General features: G+C 40.4%; 1 protein-coding gene across 15 annotated transcripts in view; it reads right to left on the minus strand.

Moving 5' to 3' along the window:
• The window catches only part of LOC148340597 (rap1 GTPase-activating protein 1-like), a 64,633-nt gene that overhangs the window by 5,140 nt on the left and 39,145 nt on the right, over positions 1 to 20,348 (minus strand). For 7 of the 15 annotated variants that reach the window (XM_088289777.1, XM_088289767.1, XM_088289764.1 and 4 more), the window contains 18 exons: positions 18,649 to 18,684; positions 15,313 to 15,360; positions 14,907 to 14,945; positions 13,433 to 13,627; positions 12,446 to 12,549; positions 12,016 to 12,094; positions 11,894 to 11,947; positions 11,404 to 11,487; positions 10,114 to 10,214; positions 9,300 to 9,429; positions 6,662 to 6,817; positions 5,738 to 5,809; positions 5,571 to 5,657; positions 5,340 to 5,483; positions 2,795 to 2,929; positions 815 to 892; positions 239 to 348; positions 42 to 161 (listed from right to left, as the gene is read on the minus strand). In XM_088289777.1, the coding sequence (XP_088145903.1) occupies positions 42 to 161; positions 239 to 348; positions 815 to 892; positions 2,795 to 2,929; positions 5,340 to 5,483; positions 5,571 to 5,657; positions 5,738 to 5,809; positions 6,662 to 6,817; positions 9,300 to 9,429; positions 10,114 to 10,214; positions 11,404 to 11,487; positions 11,894 to 11,947; positions 12,016 to 12,094; positions 12,446 to 12,549; positions 13,433 to 13,627; positions 14,907 to 14,945; positions 15,313 to 15,360; positions 18,649 to 18,666 (1,754 nt within the window). In that variant the 5' untranslated portion in view covers positions 18,667 to 18,684. The remainder of the gene's footprint in view (positions 1 to 41; positions 162 to 238; positions 349 to 814; positions 893 to 2,794; positions 2,930 to 5,339; positions 5,484 to 5,570; positions 5,658 to 5,737; positions 5,810 to 6,661; positions 6,818 to 9,299; positions 9,430 to 10,113; positions 10,215 to 11,403; positions 11,488 to 11,893; positions 11,948 to 12,015; positions 12,095 to 12,445; positions 12,550 to 13,432; positions 13,628 to 14,906; positions 14,946 to 15,312; positions 15,361 to 18,648; positions 18,685 to 20,348) is intronic. The other 8 variants (XM_088289778.1, XM_088289768.1, XM_088289766.1 and 5 more) reach the window with 3 other exon arrangements.

Below are 20,348 nucleotides of genomic sequence, written 5' to 3' on the forward strand. Positions count from 1 at the left end.
GGAATAATGATACTTGGTTCCACCAAGATCTTAAGTCACACCTGTTCTTGGCAATGGTGAGTGCCTCAGGTGAACTCTGATTAGACGAGTTGTCCGATTTCTGGTCCTGAGAAACATGGCCGCTGTCTGGGGTCTTTTGGGTGTACGGGGAATTCTCTCTACTGCACCGTCAGACACACAAAAAAATGTAACACTTTTGTGATTCTGTTTGAGGCAATATTACTTATTCAAATTGCACCTTTTCTCCTGAACTTCTTGAATGTTTTCAATCCCAATGGCACTACTTCGCCTGGAGCTGAAAGGACCAGACTTTTTCCTAGTGGGGCTTTTTCCAGGGATGATCAAAGACTGCCAAGGAAAGAGCGACAAAAACAGTTAGACACATAAAACCTACTCATTGACTCACATTTACATTACTAATATGAAGAGCTGCTTCTTATTAAAAAGGAGTATCACTCATGGCGCTAAATAAGGCAACCAAAAAATTAGAAGTGTTAATCAAAACTTTGTCTTTCATTAAATTCAAGGCACCACTACTATTTACATTAGGAATTTGGGAATTATTCTGTTAGTAGCAAATAGAATGAACAAAAGGTCCATTTTGCATACAATCATAGAACCTGATAATTCTGCAGTATTCTCTTAATACATGTATTTATCCTTAAAGTTACATAACGGTTCTTTCAAGTTAATAAAAAAAAGAAAAAACATTGGCATGAACATGACAAGGACTTGGCCATGGTGCAGTGGTGCAGAGCAGACAGACAACAAAGAACAAAAGTTGCTTGAAATATAGTGAGAATTAAACATGAACCTCTTCTACTGATCCTATTCCTATGGCACTGCCTCGACGTCCATATTTACTGGGACTTTTGCCTGGGACAAGCAATGACTGAGCCAGGCAGGAAGAGAGAGATGGAGAAGGGCAGAGAGAGGGGGAAGGGGGAGAGAAGATGGTGACAGTCGACAAAGGAGGGTCAAAACAAGATATATGCAAACACATGAGATTCCATGCAAGTCGTGTTGTTCAAACAAAATACAAAGTGTGCATCATTTCGATTCCGCGCGGACTGACACAAGCTGCTGGATGAGACAAAGAAAAGGTGAGCCGGGTAAGTAGGCCTGTGAAGAGATGAAGATGCTAAAGCAAAATAGTGCAGCACAGGACACAAAGTTGCAGTTATACATTCGGGCTCACACCAATGCAGCGTTTTAAATCATTTCAGTACAGGACCATTGGTATTGTTAGTTTGGTAACCTGGAAGTGATACACAGTGAGGCACCTGTTTTTAAATACTAAATGCAATTTTAAAAAGCATAGAAGGAAAAATACAAAAGCAATACATTTTCCATGTAAAGCGAGAGCCGTGGGAACCTTGGTCAGATTTACGCTAAATTGTGAGGTCATGATGGCTCTTTTTATTATATGCTGTGGGACACAACTGTTGGCATCATGTTCCCCAAATCACCATTCTTTCCCCATAAAATGAAATTAAATGTTTTGGAAATTAAGCACGTCGTAAAGATGAAATGAGTGCTAACTAGGGATGTGTATATGGCTGCCACACCAGAAAAAAAAGTTAATTATTCATGTTATAACGTGATAAATCTCATGTAAAAAGGTGATACATTTGACTTCCACATTCCATAAAACAAAACAAACGTACGATAAAATAAAATGGGTTACCTCGCAAAATAACGGTTATTTCTTAATTATTGCGAGGGAACGCAGTTTTTTTTTTTTTTACCTGTCAAAGGTTGTGAAATGCTGTCACATTGCGACACAAACACACACGCCAAGTAACCTATGAACATACTCCCCCACACCCACATCAAGGCGGTACAGTAATCCACCCTCCATTGTGGATTCCGTGTTCACAGTCCTGCTATTTCGTGGGTTATTATTTTTTTGTACAGTTTGCAACTGTATTTTGCTCTGCCGCCTGTTATTTGTGTAATTCAACTGTCCAGCCCTAGAGGGCAGCACACTGTTAAATTTGACAAAAATGAGTGAAAAACGAGAAATGGGCCTATTTCAAATATAGTTCAGTTTTTGCTGAAGTTCATTGAATGCTAAATACGCTTCAATCCTGATTTGTACACCCACAGAATGTGACGACTGTAGGGTCACTTAATGTTGTACATCTTTTGGCATAATTGACATATATTGTGAGACGATCATGTGAGTTTGTTGGAAAAAACGGGATGTGTTTGCTGTAAACACAGAAAGATTGGCACACTAAAACGCTGTTCAATAATTTGGTTTTATCCATTGCACTGGCTCTCTTTCAATATACAAAGTATTATATGTGTTTAAATGTCTTTGTATTGCTTTAAAACTTAAAGTGCCATAACTGCTATAAAAATTTGCCTGGGGAGTATTTAAATATGGTATTTCTATTTCGCGGATTTGATTTCTCACGGGATGATGGAGGGCAGATTACTGTGTTCATCAGAATATAAGCGACAACTTATTCAGAATGTCACAAAACTCTCAGGTGCACCTTTAAGGAGGTGCACGACATCACCTCACGCTGCTACAAGTCTGCCACTTCTGTGACGTGAGTGTCACGGGCTTGTGTTGGCAGACAAACATGCATGGCTTGTAAAGTGAGAGCCGAGCCCCACGAGACACACGGCTTCAGTCAAGCGAATGTGCCGTGCTTCACTGTGAGACGTTAGTGCAGCAGGCAAGTGAGAGGAAGGGAAGGCACGAGCTCTAGTAGTTCTATGGGAGAAAAGAGGGCCCGAGGCGCAGCTCCTCAAAGACCAGGAGGAGCGGGGCAGTACTTACTATCCCTGGGAATTTGGGGCTCTCTGCGGATGTGCTGTGGTTAAAGTTTCCGCTGAGGCTAGCAGGCACCGCGTGTGGCTTCTTGAAAGTAAGACCCATGGCATCCAAAGACTGGCTTCTGCTGCGTATCACCCGCTACAGAGAGGGACGAGGAGGAGGACATGCATTGAGATGGCGACGGCCCCTCCGCATCGCTGATAGATGACGGCAGCCTCGGGGCTGACCCTCAACACTATAGGAAGAAAGCCTGATGTAGGGCTGCACGATTATGGCCAAAATAATAATCACCATTATTTTGATCAATGTTGTAATCACAATTATTCATTATTTTAGAGGAAAAACATCTATTTTTATTGCATTCCTTTTCAACAAATTATATTTAAACTTGGAAAAAAAAAAGGAAATGCACAGATTTTCACTATTCACAGGCCAGCTTGGTCCCTTTTGAATTGTACATTGAATAGTAAAAATCCAGTATAATAAATGCACATTTTTCCATTGAAAAACTATTACAAGAAAAGAAAAATTATATTTGAAAAAATAAATTTGTGTGCCAAACTGCATGTAGGCAGGGGTGCACTGTGCATGATAAAAAATTACAAATGGCTAACTGAATAAGTATACTATTAGAGAGCACAGTGACGAAGTCGAGACAACGGCTGTTGCTCCCTCTGGAGGCACTCGTTCCTCAACATGATGCTCCCCATCTCCAATTTTGACTTTCTTCTCTTGACATGACACTCTCTGATCATCCCACAGAGGGACTTGATTCTTATTTACTCAGATTCATGAAGCCAAAATCATGCATTCACCTAAGGGTGGTTGGGTTGAAGAAATTTGAGATCAAATGTGCTGAGCCCACACTTGAAAAATAAATCTGGCTAATGCTCGGGTTCATTCAACCATGGCAGCCAAAATCATGATCAAATCGTGATTACAATTTGATTAATTGTGCAGCCCTAGCCTGGTGTTAATTCACCCTGACAGAGAAGGAAGCAACCGTTACGTGAGCCCGCAAGCCCACATGATGTTTCATGAGCTCGTAAAGGAAGCAAGGGCAAGCGGCGCTCTGCGAGAAAAAGCCAAGTGTGTCGATATGCAGCCGTAGCACAGAGTGGAGAGGCATCTGGAGGTGAAAAGCACGTCAAAAGCAAGGACGCATGGGAGTAAAGAGACGATGAAGGAAAGAGTGGCATGATGCAGTGGGATAGAGCACCGTCCTGCTAAAGTCATTAAAGAACAGCCAGAGAAAAGTCAGTTTCATGTGTCATCCTATATTACAGTGGTCCCCAAATGCTGGCCGTGGCACTCGTCTCAAACAGTCGGCCTTGTTGAATAGAAACAAGGGTAGGCTGGGATCGCAAAGATTACATTCAATAACAACATTCAGGGTAATGATGAGTGCAGTTTAAATTTTTTTTTTGTTTCTATGTAGGTTCTTTAAAATACAGTGGTGCCTTGAGATACAAGTGACCTGACTTGCGAGTTTATAAAAATATGAACTCCCTTTTGGCTGCAGAAAAGATATTGTGTATTTACAACAACCACATCGTTGCTCAAAAAAATATATACAAAATGCTATAAACAACTTTATGAAAAGCACAGGTGTTACAGCGTTATAACCCATTGAAGCAATGCATATACCGATACAGACGTAAAAAAAAAGACACCAAAAAGGCTAATTACTTTAGTTTCAGTGAAGAATGACTAAAATTACTGAACTTACTGAAAACCTTTTTTGACACGTTCTGAGGCAATTTTTGTCGTTTGCCCAATTCGCTGAGAAGGTTGAGATAAACTTTGGCATCACATCAATCCACCTCCAGCCTTGCTTAGTTAAGCTCTTTTTTAAAATTTGTTACCTGCAACGCCCCACCCCAAAAAGGGGCACCTGGCCGGGCTGGAGAGTCGCACTGTTCCGCCCCCGGGACGGACTGCCCAGCGCTGTATAACAGGAAGGTTCCCGGTACCCGGTGTGTGTTTCCCAACATGATTTTGTGATAAAAATGTTTTGAAATCATATATTACTGTGCACGCCTTTGTATCGCTAAATGCTATTGATGCTGGAGAAATAATCATGCTGTTCTGTAATATAACAAGAAATTGCCGGTTCACTAATTTGACTGCATTTATTGTCATAATGTTTTGACATTAGAAATTGGATCCGGCCTACTAACAGTGATTTCTTTAAGTCAAAAAATTCAAGTCGTCAGAAACACAAATACTCTTGAAACAGCCAAGTAACGACAAAATAAACTAAACTTTTTTTTTTTTCCATTGCTTCACCTCGCATCTCAAGGCACCGATGTATTGCTTTCTATGAAACTGTTTGTGGCGCAAAAAAGATTCTGAATCACTTATCTTAAAGGGAGAAAAGGCATTTTTTTCGTTTCATTCCAATGAGACTCAACTCAAAACACATTTCCATGAATGGCAAACTATTTTTTTCCTTCGTGTATCTATTTTTCCTCTGAGGCAGCATCATTTGAAAAGGAAGTGAGGCTGGCTGTTTGTTGGAAGCCTCTGCTGCTGCCTCGCCAGTTACCTTGAACGACTCAAAGAAGCCTCCTCCGCCTCCACCGCCTCCGTTCTCCAATTTGTCGTCATCGCCTCCGACGCCCATCATGGCCTGGCTGTTCACGTGCAGCTCCTCGTAAAGCGTTTCCAACAAGGCCGACCTCGTTCGTTCCTAACTCAGGCACACACACATGCGCGAAGGACACACTTGTTATTTTTACCTGAAAAAAACAAAACACAATGACGAAGTAACACCCACCTCTAACTTGGCAAACTTTTCGGCTTTATAGCAGGCGTATTCAGCATTGATGAGTTTAGTGAAAAGGAATTCATGAAAATCAAGGCCCTGCACGAAAAAGGTTGATGAAACAAAAATACTTAACGTGGGAAGAGACAGTCTGCATTTACAAGTTGTCACTTTCTTACTTTTCTGAAGACAGCAGGGTTTGGGAGGGCGGGTCCGAAGAAAGGTACGTCATCTCGTGCTGTCACAGAGACCTGTGAGTTTTAATGTGAAAGATTATGCCCCCACAAATTCCAAAAAAGATTATGCCATTTCCCCCCACAAATACAAATAGAGTTTGCAAGACTCTGGAATTATTTAACATTTGTCACCATTTTGTAAGTGGTCTGTTCAAAGCGTCTGCTTTTGGGGTAGGCTGGCCTATCTCATGGAAATGAGCCATTGCTCAGTTAGGTTTTCTGTTACCATGGCAACTACTGAGCATTAATCACAAGAGAGAAGAAAATAGAGCAGCGCAGCCAGAGACAGCTCTGGGAGAAAAGAGAAATTACTCCAAAATCAGCTCTGGGAGAAAAGAGAAATTACTCCAAAATCATCCATTTCTGTGGTTTTGCTATTTGATAGGAATATGTTTAAGTAAAATGAGCATTTATTTTAGTCTATTTACTACTGACAATGTAACATTCCATTTTATTTTTAGTTCTTTTGCAGAAAATGAAACATGGCCAAAAATATTGACAATGATCCAATGTTTTTGTTGTTGATAAATTAGAATTGCCACATAGGGTGGCTTGGATCATGGGATGCTAACTACGTACACAGCAACTTGCTGCAATGCGATTTCTGTTGTTCTTATTGGAGATGAAGAACAAGGTTAAGAATCTGGACTATATTGTTCTATATTTTACTCTTTTAGCTGGCCTAGCTAGTTACTGTGAATTAGAATAATACAAAATGGAGAACCGGGCAAGAAATAAAGGAGAGATTGTGGTTATTTGAGAGGCTCTCTGCCATGGTCACCACTTTTATTAACTTTTAAGCCAGACGTGTAATTCCATATAAGTACTGTTGCAAAATCGGAGTTAAAACAAGCAAGAATGATATACCTTGTAAAGAACATTGTCCGAACATGGGTTGACCACTTGGACCACAATGTAGGCATGGAGGAAGTTGGAGGCAATCATATCCGGCACAAAGGGAGTATTTTCTTCTTGGAATACAATTGCCACAATGTCGTTGCCTATATGCCTCTTTCTCTGCAACTGTAATGCGAGAGACACACAGCCAAGTGGATTGCCCTTTTAAGGTATTCCTCTGTGGCAGAAAAAGATGACAAAACAACTGCAGCAGGCCATGCAATTAATAGCTGGACCTTAATCCACCTCTTAATACCACTGCGATAGCCGTTATAGAAACTACTATAACTAGACAAAAGTGCAATATAACAACAAACAACTGTGCCACATAGAGTACAACATCTGGACTAGTTTGCAATGAACTAATAAGGTAAATAAAATGTAAGAACATAAACGAATCAAACAAGATCGGCTGAGATATTGAATGTTCTGACATTAAATGTTTTATTAAGTGTGCAGATGACTTCATATATTTTGCCAGATGCGCTTGGTTTGCTCCGACCAACCACTCAGAGGACAGATGATATTGTGGTGAATTTGAAATTTGATTATATGAGTGTGCTTCAGAAAACTGCTTGAAGGGTCTCACAACATCCGACCACCATCAAGTCACATATATTTCCTTGCAGTGGAAGCACAACATCAGCTGGCGGTGCTAATGCACCATTAAGATGATTTGCCAAGCATCAACAGACAGCACAAAAGAGGAACAAGGACTACATTACAGTTGTTTTGTACACGCTTTTTCCATGTTTACAATCCGAGCAAATAAAACATTTAATTTTTGTCTTGCTTTGGGTGGCTGGGATGTATCAACTACGATTCCATTTCAAGGCCGAAAGATTATTTGAGATATGGGTGTTTTGAGATACAACAAGCATGCTCACAGAATGAACAAAACTCGTCTCTCAAAACACAACTGCCGAAGGAAGTTAGTTGTAGTAGTTGAAGTTACATGGACCAGCATTACTGATTGTTAAGGCAGATTTGACTCAGATCTGACAAGGGAAAAGCTATGAAGTGAAGAAAATACAGTGGGGAATAAATCAATTGAATTTCACAGACAAAGATAAGAATAGTGGTGCCAATAGGAGATCAGTGCTTCTGATTGTGTTGCACCATTGGCGAAAGAAGACTTTGCTGACTCTGAAGGTTACCACTGTGCAACACCACCAGGGAGTGCAGTTTTCCACTTCTACAGTTGCTCTGTGCTGTTGAGTCCTTACCTCCCTGTTTCTACAACCCCAATTCCATTGAAGTTGGGAGGGTGTATAACGTGTAAATAAAAACAGAATACAATCATTGGAAAATCACGTTCAACCTATATTTAATTGAGTACACTACAAACACAAGATATTTCATGTTCAAACTGATAAACGCAATTAAGAGCTGGTATCTGAATGATTGGGTTTCCCTGAATTGCTCAGTCATTCACATAAAAAGATGGGGCAACGTTCACCTCTTTGTGAGCACCTGCATGAGAAAATCGTCAAACAGTTTAAGGAGAATGTTACTCAACGTAATTTGGAATTGGAAGGAATTTAGAGATTTCATCATGAATAGTCCATAATACCATCAAAAGGTTCAGAGAATCTGGAGAAATCTCTTTATGTACTGTAAGCGACAAGGCCGAAAAACAACATTGAATGCCCGTGACCCTCCATCGCTCAGGCGGCACCGCATCAAAAACTGACATCAGCGTGTAAAGGATATCACATGAGCTCAGGAACACTTACAATGCAATTTGGTGCTACAACTTCAAACTCTACTATGGAAAGCAAAAGCCATTTATCAACAACAGCCAGAAACGCCGCCGGCTTTACTGGGCCCGAGCTCATTAAGCCAAGTTGCTCTGTAAAAGAGTTCTGTGGTCTGACGAGGCCATTTTAAATTCATTTTGGAAATAGTGGGCGTTGTGTCCGCTGGACCAAAGGGGAAAAGAACCATGTGGATTGTTAAGGACGCAAAGTTCAAAAGCCAGCATCTGTGATGAATGGGTCTGTGTTTGTGCCAATGCCATGGGTAACTTTCATATCAGTGAAGGCACCTTTAATGCTGACAGGTACATGCAGGTTTTAGAGAAACATGCTGCCATCCAAGCAACGTCTTTTTCATGGACACCTCTGCTTGTTTCAACAATGCCAAACTACGTTCTGCTCGTGTTACAACAGGTGCAGTGCAGGTCCTATACTGGCCTGACTGGAGTCTGCCATTGAAAATGGGTGGCGCATTATGAAGTGTATCATACGACAACGGACACATCAGACTGTTGCTCATCAAGCAAGAATGGGAAAGAATTCCACCTACAAAGCTTCAACAATTAGTCTTCTCAGCTCCCAAACATTTATTGAATATTTTCATCGTAGTCTGTTTTTATTTACATCGGAAATTCAAAGAAATTGGGGTTGCACAAAACATTCTATTTAAAGCAGTGGCCCCTGTTTAAAATCACAACGGGAAAGCACTGCTGCTGATATGAGATTTCCAGCAGACTGCCACGTACAACTTATTTGAAAACATACTTCTCCATCTGGCTCCATGAAAAGTGACTGCATGAGGAAATGACACGTCCGCCACACAAAGGTGTGTCAGTATTGTATTACAGTACCTGCTGTGTGTCCCCTTCGGTGTAAGGCAGCTTTGTGGACACGTGGAACATGACCTCCTTATTGCCATAGTTGCAGTAGATGGATTCTGTGCCAGTCTGGCCGTGAGTCACGTCCAAGCCTCCACGGAATCTAACGCACACACACACACACACACACCCACACACACACACAAACCCTATGATTCGTTCACAAACTTTTTACACCACGTATCATCTAAAAAGTACTCTCCAAGTACCATGATGACCAATATTAAAATACAGAACACCAATGTAAGAGGCAGTTTGAACATGAGCGCTGCACTTCAATATAGAAAAAAAAACTTCAATGTTAAATACAACCAAAAAGTGTACAATGTTTTCATCAGGTATCACTAGCGAGAGCCCACAAAACACCAGCATGGGTAAGGGGACCACAACTATCGTCATCATTAGCCACTAGAGGTTGAACTGCCTCCGATTTTCAACGATGCTCAGGTGATGGGAGCTGAGATGACATTGACTAATCAGTGACAACTAGCTCATTATCCAATCACATTCAGACATCTTCATCAGAACTTAGAGAAATCTAACACCAATTCAGGTAACACAACTGCAAGGTCACTACGAGATGCAGTAGCCTACTACAAGAAAGAAAGAAAAAAAAACGATTTCAATGAGCTCTGACTGATTCCGATTGAAGGTGTCTTGCGTGTTGTTTGTGATTGGATGAGTGAGTCAGTTGGTGAAAAACGTGATAGGAAATTAGTTAACTTCAAACTCTAACTATTGAGCACAGAGCAGTATGTATTAATTAGCGGCTTCAAGTCATGGTTACCCTTTAAAGTTGTGAAGCTCAATTTTCTCTCCGAGGAACGCCAGGAATTCCACAAAGGAGGGACTCTCTCGGCTGTTGCCAAATAACTCCTCCTCGGAAGTCTGCATCAAAAAACGGGAATTAGATACAATATTTAGTGTGTACACACGAGGGATGTCTGAAAATCAGGATATGTATGACAGGTCTGTGGCGGTCCCCACATATTTCAAATGTGAACATAATAAACTTTTTAAAAACATCAAAGTGAAACATTTATATGTGCTTTGTTTATAAAATGGCATAAAAAATTCAAGTGTTGACTACGGATTGCAAAGGAATGTAATCCTCAAATAAAAATATTTTGGAATTAACTGGAATCACATATAAACTCGTTTAGTCTGTGACAGGGAAATGAAATGTAGTTGAGAAAAATGTCTCACATGTTGTTCTTAAAAACAGCCAATAATCAACAGGGTAGCTTTCAGAAATATTATCTTAAAATGCATATTTTTGTTCTGGTAAGTGTGCTAATTGAAAAAAAAAATGTAAATAATGAATATATGACACAATTTGTATTAACCAATGTAAATTTCGCATCAGTTCCATCCATTCTTATGGAAAGTGCCAAACTCTATTTTGAGTTTTCCCAATCTGAAGTTGCGAGTGCTCTTCTTCAGCCTATGAAGTGGAAAAGAGGGCATGAAGGATTACTGAAAGCAGCTGCGCTGACTGAACGCCATAATTAAGACGGAAGCACTGAACGTTCCTTGAGGAAATGGAAAATTGGGATTTACAAACACGAGCGTCATCATTCCTGCATTGCATATAAATGACATAAACAAGTGGTGCATTACACCGTATTTTAATACTAAGTACCACCTAAAGAAAAATACTTAGCTCTCCAAGAACCTCCGTCATTACCAATATCAAGATATTGCAAAGTAGTAGGCCCACATGTTTATTCGGAAAAAAAAAGAAAAAAAATGATTTTTTTTTTTTGGGTGCAGTTGCGAGAAAGTAAATTAGCATTGGAAGCCACTTAACAGTTGGACCAAAATATAGGACGATAAAATGACATTGTACATAATGTTTCAATCAGAATGTATTGTCCATAAAAGTTAAGCATGTTTGAAATCTAAGAGCTCTTAAATGACTAAATGCAAATGTATAGTTTGCATTTGTATAGTGAAATACAACCGCACTGTACTCTTCACAGAGAGACTTTTGCATACACTGGATGGCGACATGCGGCAGACTTTAAGCACGGCAATGAATGCGTGGGTACATTTAAATGCAAGATTCATCTCTTACCTGGCCAAACTTCTGATAAATAACCCCAAACTTGAAGTTGTTGCTGATGACATGCTCATCAAAGGTCACAATAATTCGCGAGGCCTGTAAAAAGAGTATGAAGAGACATGTGGGAAAGCAAAAGGGAATAAACAGGCGAGGAAAGACCCAGTAAAGTGAATTCAGAGATTTGTTTCAAAATTAAAGCGTAAAGTCGAGATTAATTTGACATTTTATTAAGGCGGTTTTATTCAAATTCAAATTCTGCACCATATCAGCTGTACATCTTTCGCACTACATCATCTCTGAGCAAAACACCCTGCTCAAGTTACCTCAGGGCCTTGCAAACCAACACTGCAGGAGTGTGGTGCTTGTGGGCAGTTTTGAGAACTGTTTCTAAGAAAAATATCTGCAAAGATGTCTCCGTTTAGATCATATTCAAGAATCAAAGAACAGTCTTTGAATTAAATACTTTAAAGTCACTTTCACAGTTGGAACATATTTCACTTACTTTTGGATAAAGCACCGGGTAGAAGCGGTCCACGTTGACTTCCTCACAGACAAGCTTGGGATAATTAAGCAGGACATGTCAAATACAATGTTGTGGTATACATCCTTCAATCAAAGACTCACCTTGGCCATTTGGACTACATTGGGAAACTCAGTGAGGCAGGAGATGGGGATGACATCATGGTATGTTTTTTGCTTGGTCCTGGTCAAGTCATAAAATAAAAGACAAATAATAATATAAAAATAAGAATTTTTATTGCATTTCTCAGAATCTATCAGAGAGGATCCGGTCTGGACCATTATCAACTTCCCCACCCTTCCTCTCTCGCTGGCTCCCTCACTCAATCTCCACCCACTCACTGGCCTAAATAGTCCATCTGTTGCCCCACTGTGGAAATGACCCTTCTGTTGACACGCTCTTATGCTTTATGACTTTTGTGATAACATTGCTAGGGGGGATGTGTTGATGGGCTCACTACCGAACATGTTAGGCAGCCAATTCACCTTTTTCTGTTCTGAAAAGCTGAAATTCTCTGCAGCGAGTATGTGTTACCTAAGCATTAGTCGCAGATGCTCCTGGTCACCGATCACGTCGTACTTTAAAGAGAACACCAGATGTCCCAGGGCGCTGTCCACTGAATAGTAATTAAAGTGTTCCTGAGGGCACAGTGCAAGGGTAAGGCCATTACTAAATATCAGACTCCGAAACACACACACACACACACCCCCACCCCCCCCCCACACACACACTTTGTGCAGCGTCTAAATCACAATCAAATTTGTTTACATTATACGCTCACAAGAACAGGTGGCTGGGCTTAATATATTTCAACTTGCACAAGTACAGAAAAAAATGCACGTTGAGGCAGTTCGATGCCAGTCAATTGCTTATTAATTATCTCACTTTAATGAGCACAAAGTGAAATTGATTGTCCATGAAGGTAATTTTGCTCATTTGTGCAGGACATGCACTTGTTACATATTGAACAGTTTTTGAGTAGTGATGGCTCAAATCATCTTTCTCCATTGAAATTCATGGAACTACTAATAAAATATATTAGAGAAATATATATAAATAGAATAGATTTTATGTCATAAAGATACATGCAATATCAACACATACAGACATAACATGATTGATTATAATTTAAACAATTAAACAGTTTATGCAACATAATTAATTCATTATGGCTCGTTGTGTTGTATGCGCAACTTGGCCACCGGGCATCAGTATAATACATTCACCCAAACAAAGGAGAGTTTTGCTAAACTACTGTAAGTGGCTCGATAATCAGCGGTAATGTTATTTGATTTGAGGAGCTCATTAGCACAGCACAAAATTGTCAATTCTTCACAGAGGATAATTAATGTGACTGTGAGAATTATATCGTGTGTCGACATGCGTTTCTGCACCGTTTGTGTATATTCATTGCTTAATAACTCCACAACATGGATGCTAGTCGCATAGCGTGTCCCAATATGTATTAGCATTAAGCTAGCAGACTGACTTTCCAAACATATAACAGTGCTAATGACAAACCTTTGCCAGGAAGTGTTTGCGGTAGAGCGTGGCCGTTGTGTTACATTGCAGCTTTGTGCGGGTGTCCGGGGACAAAGTCTGCAATGGCTCCAATGAGTCCGAACTATCCGCCAGCTCATGATTTGTTCCCTCAATCCAGTAACCACCAAACTGCGGCAGAAGGATGAGAGGAAACGGGCTCCTCCTTCCCAAAACCTGCAAAAACATGCCAAAAAAGCTGAAGACAACATAAAGGGACCAAAACAATGTCTTATAAATTTGGCACAACACAGAAAACAGACGTGTTAAGAAGCCAAATTTGAATGAATAAAATAAAAACAACAACAACAACAACAACAACAAAAATCACCTAGTACAAAAAATAAGGATCCAAAGACATGAACTAAAAGAGCCCGCCTTGTAGCTACAGGATTGTGACGACGTGTCCGTTGAAGCCGACCTTCAACTGTCACTCAAATTCGTTTGTTCGGACAGTATAGGCTTAAAACCCGTATCACGCTGAGGCATGAATGTTTGCGAGTGTTGGCGAAGGTGGCGTATGTTGAGTCCAAGTCAGGGTTCGTTAATGGCTGCAAAACATTCGCCAAATGTACTCAATTGAACATGTTCAAAATTTCCTTGGGACAAGAAAAAACATTCAAACTGTTGGCGAACATGTGGAGAATGCTTGGAACCTTATACAAACTTTGATGAGAACTCAACCTTCACCAACATTTAGTGGAATACAGGTTTGTGTGTCTGTACTCAGCTGCAGGCTGAAAAACACACATAAACATTTAACTTTCTCTCTGTTATGTGGGGATCCACACATAACGGCACAGAGTAAGGTGCTAACGTATTGGATGTCCTCATTATGGGGTAGCGAACGTAATTAACAGTTAACTTTCCCGATTGGCTGTGGAGTAGAGCACGAGTGTTTGAGCTGCATGCTTACGGTTACGCTAGGATACAATTAAGGGGCAAAGTCGTTAATGTATTCTTTGTGTGTGCACAACAATAAGTACAACAAGGAAACTGGGAATAACCTTTCACAGGTAAAAAATGTTTTTTGAGACTAATTTTCAGTGTCCATACATTAGCTAACAGGCATGGCGGTTAGCCATGTTGCTACAAGCTGCTGGGATATTTAGCGTTCATATCTGTGCTACTAAGCTACTAGCCGTAATTAGCCTGCCAATTCGGAGTGGAACCGTCAAACTTGCCAACTTGGGGAGTTGTAGGAAAAGCTAGATGGCTAACTGCACACCGCTCATGCACGGGGCCCAAGTGCGTCACTGGGTCCGATTTAGCCTCATTCAAAAAATCCGGACAAGAAAGAAGGTGAAAAACAATTGAGTACTAAATTGTTGAGTCTTTTCATATGACCTCAGCCCTTATCCTCAAACATATGTGATTAATTTAAAAACAAATCAGGAAAATTACTTGGGCTTCAACAAATCCATCACTAGCACCAACAATACTGACACCAACCTACCTCGTGGACACTTGGATAGGGAATATAGTCCTCCTCGGTCTGAAAAGAGAGCTTTGGTTTGTCATCAAAGACTCATCATGAATATATAATACAATACATTTTTATTTATAGAGCGCTTTCACAACAGTTGCAGCGGCAAAACAACAATAAACAGCAAATTAATTATTGATAAACAAGTACATTTTTCTTCTCAATGGTTTTGGGCTGCTGTTGCTGAGAAGCATGTAAGCTCGCAGTTTTAATGATGTTTACACTGGGGTCACATAAGAATAGAGGATGATGAATTGGAACAACTGAATGAAAAATGATTTCAAGAATTAATGCACTATGGCTGTATTACTACGTAAAGATTAGCTACTTTCTATGGTTTGATGAATATCCCGCCGTTTTTCATGAAGATTCGTACCTTGAGTGGAGGTGGAAAGGTGCATCTCTGCTCATCCATCCTGTTCCCCTGCGAGATGAAGAAGAAAAGAAACAGATGGGCGCTAAGTCATTCATCAAGCTCAATTCTAAAGTGCCAAAGTGTCAAAAGTGACACAGCGGGTAACAAAGCAAAAAAATGAGAAAAACAGTCAGGGAGGGACAGATGGAAGCATACAGACAGAGCAGTACAGGACGTTAAAGTGTCTGTTAGCACGTAGAGCAAGTGCGATGAGCGAGGCCGGGGGCGTGGGGGGTTTAAAAAGATGCAGAGATAAGTGACGCATCCACACTTCAAGCATCTGTTGGAAGTGGCAAAGAGAAAAGGCATGAATGCTGTCGACAAATGAGGAAGGCCATTCAGCCAACAACCGTAACACTGGGAATGACATTAGAAGAAACGTAATGCATGATGTTCAATTTTAACGTTTGCCTTCTTAGATAGCCACATGTGACTGCTACGGCTAAGTATCAAATTATATGAGAAAACGCTTTCAGACTAATTGTGATGCAGTTGCCCATGTGTTCACAGCCTGCAACAACAGCTACGCTAATTTCCTCCCTAATTTGTACTTATCCACAATTTGTTGTCGTTCTGTGAATTGCGCATCGTGCTATCCTGGTTAAGACTAGTTTCAGCGTTTTTGGACATCACATTCTTTGGTGGCGAGTATCAGTGCTTGATGGGGTGTGAGCCTTCACCGGCAGCCTGTTTGCAACAGCTCTGTTACTTTTTCCCTTATTTGACACGTTCCAAGCTTTCCTTTTTGCACTATTGCAGCTTTTTGGTCATGGTGTTTTTGTGAGCAGAAAATACTGGGGCTATTGAACTTTGGCCATTTGTCTATAATTCTACAAGTGCTAGGATCTTCACACTATTTGGTGAAGACTGAATCCCGGAGGAGATACGGAGAGGGGAGAGAGCTGGTGGTGAAATGAAGTAATGCCAAGTGAGAGAGTCACTTAAATAGGACAGGGAATTTGAACCATTTCGCCTTTGTGTTACGAGCAAAGTTGGGCAAGTTACTTCCAAAGTGTTATATATTACACATTACATGGTACCTGCATGTGAAAGGAATAAGTTCCTTTACAATATTACTGTCTTTATAGAATAACCCAAATTGGAGTTACTTTGATTTATTTATTTATTTTAAATCGGGGATTTATTTATTTAGTATTGATTTTGACACTTTAAAAGGAAAATGCTAAATTTTCTACCATACGGTCGCTGACAGTTAACTCTTAACAAAGCTATTTAACTATATAATGTGTATTATAATATTAAATGTTTCAACTCTACGGTGGAGTTCACTAACGTTGAACAATTGTATCAAGATTTTTTTTTAATATAACTATTCCATTGTGTAAATTATCAACATACTCAATTTAAATTACACATAAAAAATAGTGCAAGATGACGCATAATTGATAATTCTAACAAAGCAGATCGATAGATTGAAATGGCATGTGAAATGAAAGCAAAAATACTCTATGTATTGATAACGTAAAAATTGACCTGACCACAGTTTTTTCTTTTTCATTAAATGTATGGTAATTCAAAGTTTAGTGAGTTGGAGCGTTGTAATTCTCTGTACTACATTAATTACATGAATTAACAAAAATATGTAACGAGCGTGGCGGCACAGTGGCCGACTGGTCAGCACGATGGCCTCCCAGTGAGAAACAGTATTGGTCGTGGGTTCAAGTCGGGCTCCAGCCATCCTGTGTGGAGTTTACATGTTCTCCCCGTGCCTGCGCGGGTTTCCTCCGGGTACTCCGGTTTCCTCCCACATTCCAAAAACGTGCATGGCAGGTTGATTGGACACTCTAAATTGCCCCTAGGTATGACTGTGAGTGCGGATGGTTGTTCGTCTCTGTGTGCCCTGCGATTGGCTGGCAACCAATTCAGGGTGTCCCCCTCCTACTGCCCGAAGATAGCTGGGACAGGCTCCAGCACCCCCGCAACCCGAATGAGAAGAAGCCGTATTGAAAATGGATGGATGGATGGATGGAAGGAGCGCATCAGACTTTCATTTAATGCCGCGTATTGTAGTTTGTCCGATTGGATGTGCCCAAGTGTGACATCATTGGCCACCGCAGGTCTTCAGCTTTGAGGAAGACGATTTGCATTTTGATTGCGAACAGCCAATCAGAATGACCACTGTCACGCGTTACCCACAACACCGGTTACTAGGCAACAGGCAAAATATCAGTTGTAAGAGAACTGCAGTTGTTAGTTTACATCCGAAATTCAAATGACGGCATTTTAACACACTACTGCCCTCATGCTGGTTGGAGGAGACTTCAATGTTAGTCCTCTTTCTCTACTACCAACATTTATATGCTACATGCCAATAAAAAGGGAGCTCTTGTATATTTTCATTGGAGAATATATTTAATTTTCCTATTATTTTAATTATTGATATTTATGTAGAACAGTCCTATTGTTAAAATATAAAGTCGTGATGCAAAAACTAATCGTAGTAGGAGAGAAGTGGAAAACTATAGTACATATCTCTTAGAACAGGGGTGGGCAAACTTTTTGATTGGCGGGCCACAATGGGTTCTAAAATTTGACACAGGGGCCGGACAAGGAGCTGGATGGAGTGTTTTGGTAACCTCACCTCATCTGAGAAAAAAAATCCATTTAATTTTAAATTAAAATGAACAAAAGCATTACAACAAAATATCTGTGTTTGACAAACCACAGTATTTAGAAAATAAAACATTAACAAGGTTTATTCATTTAATTTTTTTCAAGTTTGGCGGGCTGGATTGAAACGTTTAACGGGCCGTATGTGGCCCCCGGGCCGTAGTTTGCCCACGCATGTCTTAGAATGTCTGTTACTAAAGTGAAACTGGTTGTTAATATCTTTCTTTTCTTAGAATCGCATTCCATTAAATTGTGTTTACATTTTTTTTTACACCACTTTATTTAATATATTCATTTATGCCAGACATGAACGATTACCACACAAGTAGTTCATTTAATCATTCGATGATGAAGTGATTTCCGAATTGATGACGCACACGCGTGGAAAATGATGAGCTCTATTTTAAAACTCTTCATTTGCATTTGTCGTGAGCCAGCCGGATTGTCTGATTAAAATAAATGTCGCTTCGAAGCCTTCAGAGACCAGAGGAGGGTTTGTGAGGTGAGCTAAAAAGCTTACTTTACAGGGACAAACAATGTTAATAAAGCAATTTCATCCATCTTGGGAACAAGCAAAATTCAAGACAGATTAGAGAGGAGGCGCGCTGCTGCCATGTTAGTTGCTTGGACGGTTAACAAAATGTAGCGACTGGCGTGTCGCCTTACCTGCATCTTTTCAATCATTTCAAATAACTCCGCAGTCTGGAGAGAGGAAAGGAAATATTTTGAGTTGTGCTCTTGTTCATTTGCTTCTCTGACTGATGGTCTTCCAAGGTGTTCAACTCTCTAAGCGTGGATTATCATTGAACTCCATTCAGCAGAGACAAAGGAGAGCACTCAGCACTCCAGCATTGCGCCACGCCTACAAAGATCACTTATGCTCAAATCAACTCTGGTACTGCAACATTAGTTTTCTTTGACGTGTGCTATACAACAAAACATGTACTGTGTTGTTAACTGTCAACAGCAGGTGATTAAAACAATTCAATTCAAAACAACATTTAATTCATACTGCTGTGCCTGTGTGAGTTTTCTCCCACATTTCAAAAACATACATGGTCGGTTGATTGGACGCTCCAAATTGTCCTTGGGTGTTACTGTGTGTATGAATGCTTGTTTGTGTATGTCTGTCCTGCGATTGGCTCGCAACCAATTCAGGGTGTGCCATATGGAGTAAGATAGCTGTCAAAAAGACATAAGTGTGATTAATGATTCGTATCCGTAATTGTGATCATTTGTGTTTTAATCATTTCCCCGTGCGAACAAATTAAAATTAAGAGGCTAGATTTTTTTTTCCATGTGAGAATAAATCAAAAGGCTGTGAGTGTATTAAACTTTAAAAAGTTTTTTTTTAATCTCAAACAGGGTGTTTTAAAGTTATGTTTCTGACAAGTTTTGGCAGAAGTCTTTCAGCTTCTTGAAAATGTCATGATGGTGCGTGACTTGTCTTTATCCGCTGATGTTCAATGAAGGCATGATTTGACAGGTGAGTCACGCCCTCTGCTGTTCGTTCGCCCCCTCGAGGATGTTACTCCAGGTGGTAGTGAGCATTTATGCTCCCTGGTCCCTGTTGATAGTCCTCAAGTCCCGCTATCTGATCTCGATGGCTGCCCTGATTCAGTGCTGGTGTTTGTTGTCTTCCGTGCAGATGACGCTTGCGTTTTCCCAGTCCATGAAGTGATTTTCCCTTTTATGGTGATGGATGATGGCTGACTTGTGGTGTTCCTATTGTGCCTTTTCTTTTATTGCTCTTGTTTGTCTAGTTGCCGTCTACTCGCATTCATTTTTATGTTCCCTCTTTTTAGGAGCAAAGCTCCTTCCTGTCTCCCCGCTGTGCGTTTTATTGCATGGTATTTCATATATGGTGTTGCATTGGTTTTCTTAGTCTAACATGTCCTTGGGATGAGCCAGTATTTGATGGAATGTTGCGTGTGATTTGGCGGGTGTGTTTGTGTTGTATTTTTTTCATTGCTCTTTGGATACGTTCTGTGACTCATCTTATATATGGCAGCGCTACTATTGTTTGCCTCTTTTTTTCTTTCCGCCCTGTGCTGTGTTCTTTTTGTTTTTGACGAGTCCAGCTCCTTTGGTTATTGCCTTCTGTGGATACTTACATTTTTTCAGTGTGTGTCGAATGTGTTTGTCCGCACGTATTCTGTTTTCCGTCCGTGATTATTGTTGTGGGTTTATGTAAGGTTCTGACAATTTCAGGATGATGGGCGGTTCAGATGTCCACAGGAGGTACTGATCGGTGTGTGTGTGTGTGTTTTTTGTGTACTTTTATTTTGATGTCTCCATTGTCCGTGTGTTGTATGTTTACATCGAGAAAGGCTTTGCATTTGTGTGTTTCCTCTTCATGTGTGAAC

This window comes from Idiotropiscis lumnitzeri, chromosome 3 (genome assembly GCF_059441095.1).
Source record: "Idiotropiscis lumnitzeri isolate Australia: NSW breed Sydney's pygmy pipehorse chromosome 3, RoL_Ilum_1.0, whole genome shotgun sequence".
In the NCBI taxonomy this organism is placed as follows: domain Eukaryota; kingdom Metazoa; phylum Chordata; class Actinopteri; order Syngnathiformes; family Syngnathidae; genus Idiotropiscis; species Idiotropiscis lumnitzeri.